This window comes from Protomyctophum parallelum (genome assembly GCF_964188405.1).
Source record: "Protomyctophum parallelum genome assembly, chromosome: 8".
NCBI lineage: Eukaryota > Metazoa > Chordata > Actinopteri > Myctophiformes > Myctophidae > Protomyctophum > Protomyctophum parallelum.
This window is the reverse complement of record NC_139703.1, coordinates 37,990,922-37,995,910: the sequence shown is the minus strand read 5'-3', so window position 1 is coordinate 37,995,910 and position 4,989 is coordinate 37,990,922. Positions and strand designations below refer to the sequence as shown.

General features: G+C 44.7%; 1 protein-coding gene across 1 annotated transcript; it reads right to left on the bottom strand.

Annotated features, from left to right (window-relative positions):
* Nucleotides 1–4,080: 4,080 nt before the first annotated feature.
* LOC310863852 (ubiquitin-conjugating enzyme E2 G1-like) lies at nt 4,081–4,584 on the bottom strand (the record flags this gene model as incomplete). Its single annotated transcript, XM_083772352.1, has 1 exon — nt 4,081–4,584. One exon carries the CDS (start codon nt 4,582–4,584, stop codon nt 4,081–4,083), a length of 504 nt encoding a protein of 167 aa, XP_083628478.1.
* Nucleotides 4,585–4,989: the final 405 nt, after the last annotated feature.

The following is a 4,989-nucleotide window of genomic DNA, read 5'->3' as shown; positions in this document are numbered from 1 at the left end:
TGTATGTTTTGGAGCTGTTTTTAATTTACTATTTTAGGAGTTTTCATATAAACACCTAGTGCCTCCCTAGCAGCTCAATATTACTGTTATCTAACACTACTGAAGATGTCTTTAATTATAACAGTTAATCAAACTAATCAATGACGTGTTAAATAGCCGTTCATAGGTCTGTTTTTATTTATTTGTTAATTATAGTAGTGTTTATAGTCCTATAGTCAGCCAGTGTCCCCTGACCTGTTCTTCCAGCTCTCGCTCACTGTCCTGCAGCTCTCATTATACTGTACTTCCTTATGGCTACACACCATGACTGATAACAGCCCTGCATGGGTGGACAACCCGGCCTGGCAGAGATCTGTGCCCCAAGGAGGCACCTTGGGGTTGGTTCCCAGTGGGAACCGGTTCAGTTATTTTTGGTTTTTAGTCCATGAGCCAGAGCTCCAAAATTGGAACGTTGATTATGAATTGAGTGTGCAAAACTATACCTATATTAGATTGTTATCACCATGAAACTTCCAAAGTTGAGTACTTACACGAAGACAATGATTTATTGTATTTCAAATTTTACATTTTTAAATATGTAAATGAGGCATTATAATCAAAAATATGAAAAAGCTACTACTGTGGAAGGGTTATCATGTATTAATTTACTTGTATTGATCCTATAATCAATTTAATATAGGTCTAGTTTTTCCCACCAATTTTGGAGCTCTGGCTCATGGACTAAGAACCAAAAATAAACAGGTTCCCATTGGGTTTACATTTTTGAGGAGAGCTAGCCCCTCCTATGCCCAGCTTTTCGGGTTTGTGTGAACACAAACATTGGCTTGTGATTGGCTGATCACCCCCATGGCGATGATTTTCATTGGCTGAGCAAAGTACATATTGTAGATAAAAGTGAGAGCAGAAATGTGAAGACAACCCCAAATGTGATTGGCCGAATGGCATTGGTGATGATTTGATTTGACAACGCAGTGAATGGAGCCGGCTGGACCAGCTCATAACAAACATTATTTATTTCTGAACGATGAGACCTTTGTCATATAATCGGTTCAGGCATATAAAAGAAGACACATCACAGTTTGTTTTCTAATCATGTGCTTTTCGATGTGCACACTACATCATTTCATTTGAGGATTTAAACAGCCACAGGTATCGTTTCTGTTCCGGGGGTATCGTGAGATTTGACTGCCAGACAGGAAACGGTGGACAGTCTCGTGATACTTGGCACGTTCAGAAACGTACTTTTTGCTCTTTAGATACCTCTGTAAAATTACAGTGTACACATCGAAAAGCAACACAGCAGACAATAATGTGTTATATGTCTTCTGTTGTTTTACAGAAGCAATTACTTTACAAAAGATCTGTCATTCAGAAATAGTGTTTGTTCATGAGCTGGTCACTGACTCCAGTGCATTCTGGCGAACTTCTGGGTGCAGTTTGGCTCCACATTGGTGCGACGATCTCTGCCGTCTGGAATTACGTTATAGCGAAAATGACATTGGTGACCTTGAATACCTCCATTTCATATACCTTGCTTCCGGGCCCCTTTCCTATTTCCTTCACAGGTGTTACTGATTATACTAATGAAGGCTCTGTACGATTCTGGTCACAGTCAGGGTGCTGCTATTGCACATCCAGTTGGTTCACTGGAAACACAGTGAAAGTGTCCTCGAGTGGGTTTCAAATGGCCCAGAACGGATATGTAACTCTGCGAGTGTACAAATGGAATCAAAGGGACCCTTTATGGGTCCATTTGGTTCCATTTGCACACTCAGTCAAGGGGGAATAATATGGGGGAACCGGTTCCTTACTAGGGAAGAGGCCGGGGAGTAGGAAGAGTTCCAAAATGGCCGTGTTTGTATTCACCTTATTCTTGGCCCTTCTCCAGGGCGGCACCATTGAACATATAGACATACTAATCACACCTGTGTGAAGTCGGGGGCACTCTTATCATCATGCATCATCTCATTCCGGCCAATGAGAATTTACACAATGTTCGTGTTAGGACAAACACTCAAAACAAGTACAACTAGATACAAAAAGTGTTAACTGTGAGTGGACGACACCATAAAGCATTACACTTGTTTACAACAGGGCCCACCAATTTCAATTCATCTAAAACATTTAGAGACGCATGAATGAATATACACAACTATATAGTCAAAACAGGAAATCATCATAGGTAAAAAGGGAAAAGAAACATATACAGGGGTGGGGGGGGGATTCAGATTTTACGGGGGCCAGTTTCGAAGTGGAGCCGTCCGTAGGTGCCCTTTGAGAGCAGTTTTGAAGGAGTCTAGGGATTCGCATGTCTTAATACCGGAAGGTGCTTTGCCTCTGTGCCTCTTCCCTCTCCCCATATATCTGCACATGTTTCAATTTATGAACAAAAATGTTTAGAGCGTATGACGGTTATAGTTTCTTGTGTTTTTATTGCACACCATAATTTCTGACCTTTTCTTAGGCCTACAATAAAAACACGTCAAAACAAATAACTAAATTAAAATAGCCTTTTCAAAAACTAAACCAGCAAACGTTTCATTCACTTCATTTCAATTTAAAAAAAGATACACTGTGTGGTATAAAAAAAAGATGCCCATAACTTAATTGATCTCTACAGTAAAATGTCTCAGATCATGATGTTGAATACTCGGGGCAGATTTGAGAAAGATAAAAGGATAACACAGGGCTAAAAGGATAACACAAAAAAGGTCCAGGGGACGTTGTGGTCCTAACAAGAGTCATAGCACGTAGTTCCAGTTATTCCGTGCCGTTCCATATTGAGAATGTCTGAATAAAAATAGGTAATCATGGTTGGTGTTGTTCTTAACAGATTCAAAGCCCCCCCAAGTGCATAGAAATAAAAGGCTAATCATCTGAAATTATAAGTAAAAAATAATAACATAATAATAACATAATCTTGACATTTAGCAATATATTCAAAAAAGGCTCATAAATGAAAGTTAAGAGTTATGAGTGGTGATGGGGGGGATGCGATTTCTCTCAAACATTTTCTCTTCTCTTTATGGCATGGAGACATCACAGACTCTTCAGTTTCATCAGAAGTTCCCATCTCTAATAAAGATGACCTGGAGCCGACGTAAGGCAGAAATTTCCTTTCAAACAAGCAGCCATATGGCCATGTTGTGCTGTCGTCCGACCTGAATGCTGCATCTCTGAACAAATTGATCGGGTTGTGTTCGTTCGAGAACACCGCTGGCATTTGATGTTTTCGGCTGTAAAACATGGACTTGAAACGGTCTCGAGTTAGTTAACACGATGTGTTCTGGTTAAGTATAGGCATCTTAATTCTTCAACTTGTTGGGACTTCAGCACAACCCGTTCAAATTCCTATTCCCCAAAAACCTTACATAATTCACTGTTCATCAAATAAGTGAAAAATCGCCCCATCCACAAACTCACAGTGTATCGCAACCTGACACACCGCTGGGTCGTTAGATGCGCTATATTTTCACGGAATGTTCGTCAAATATTCGTCTATATTCTCGCCGGATATTCACATGCGCGAGAATAGGGTTGCTAGGGTTCGTGTTGGGGGGGGGGGGGGACGGTGGGGGGGGGGGGTGTTATCGCTCATGAGGTTGGGGAGTGGTGGAAGGGCAAGATTTGCGATGAGCCGTCCCAGCCCTGGGCGTAAAAGTAGACGCGGTCCCTGGCCGCCTAAATCAAACAGCCTTCCTTACATCCCGCTCCGCCTAAATCAAACAGCCTTCCTTACATCCCGCTCCGGAGTATTTTTTCGGGCAATGCTCTGAGATTTGCGGGGCCAACCACAGCTTCATACCAATCTCTGTAGAGTCAGTCCCCCTTGTACACTTTGAAGGATTACAATTAAGGCAGGTAAGACATGAACTGTCTTACCTGCCTTAATTTTAATCCTCCCAAAGAGGGGAACCTTCAGTCAAACGACTCCTGACTCTTCCTCCAGTCCTTGGTTATAGAGGGGAACCTTCAGTCGAACGACTCCTGACTCTTCCTCCAGTCCTTGGTTATAGAGGGGAACCTTCAGTCAAACGACTCCTGACTCTTCCTCCAGTCCTTGGTTAAAGAGGGGAACCTTCAGTCAAACGACTCCTGACTCTTCCGCACGCAGCGCGAGACCTTCTTCTTGAACTCCCCCAGCGGGTCGTTCCTCCACTCCTTCCCGGCGTCCACGTTGGCGGGCGAGTCCCCGTTGGGGTCGGCCAGCATGGAGATGACGCTGATCATGATGGTCTCCACCGTGTGCACGGGCAGCCAGCGCTCCTCGGGCCGCTCGTAGCCGTACTGGTCCTCGCCCGGCTCGTGGAGGATGGAGATGCAGACGTTGCCGTCCTTGCCCACGTTGGGGTGCCAGATGTCCGTGATGAAGGTCATGCGGGGCGGCTTGTTGGGGTAGTCCTGGGGGAAGGTGAGGTGGGCCTTGAAGAAGCCGCCCTCGTACAGCGTGTCCTTGGGCCCGATGATGACCACCTCCCAGTTGTAGATGTCGTCGTCGATGAGGCCGGCGGAGAAGCCCTCCAAGGGGGTCTTGGTCATCTCCCCCAGTTGTTTGGACAGCAGCAGCTTGGATTGACTGGACATGGATACGCAGCGGGTTGGTGCCGTCGGCTGGTTCTAGAGTCCGTAAAACAAACCCAAGTTCACTCAAACCACCGCCGGTTACCTCCTTATAGACACGTGATGACGTCATCATGACTATGGTGCCGCCCTAGACTCTTCGCTGATTGGAGGGCACAAGCGGCTATACTGCTCAAAGATCCACCGAGTGTGAGCGTGTGTGTATGTGTGTGTGTGCGCGCGCGTGTGTGTGTGTGTGCATGCCATGCACTAATCCCAATCCATCACTGTCATTTTTGAGCGGTGCTATATTAAACCGCTCCAACATGTAGCTTTGTGCGTTTGTTTGTCTCCCATTCAAGTCAATGGCAAGATATGTTACTATGACGTCATGTGGGCCACTAGTGCATCATCATCCTCATAATGTCA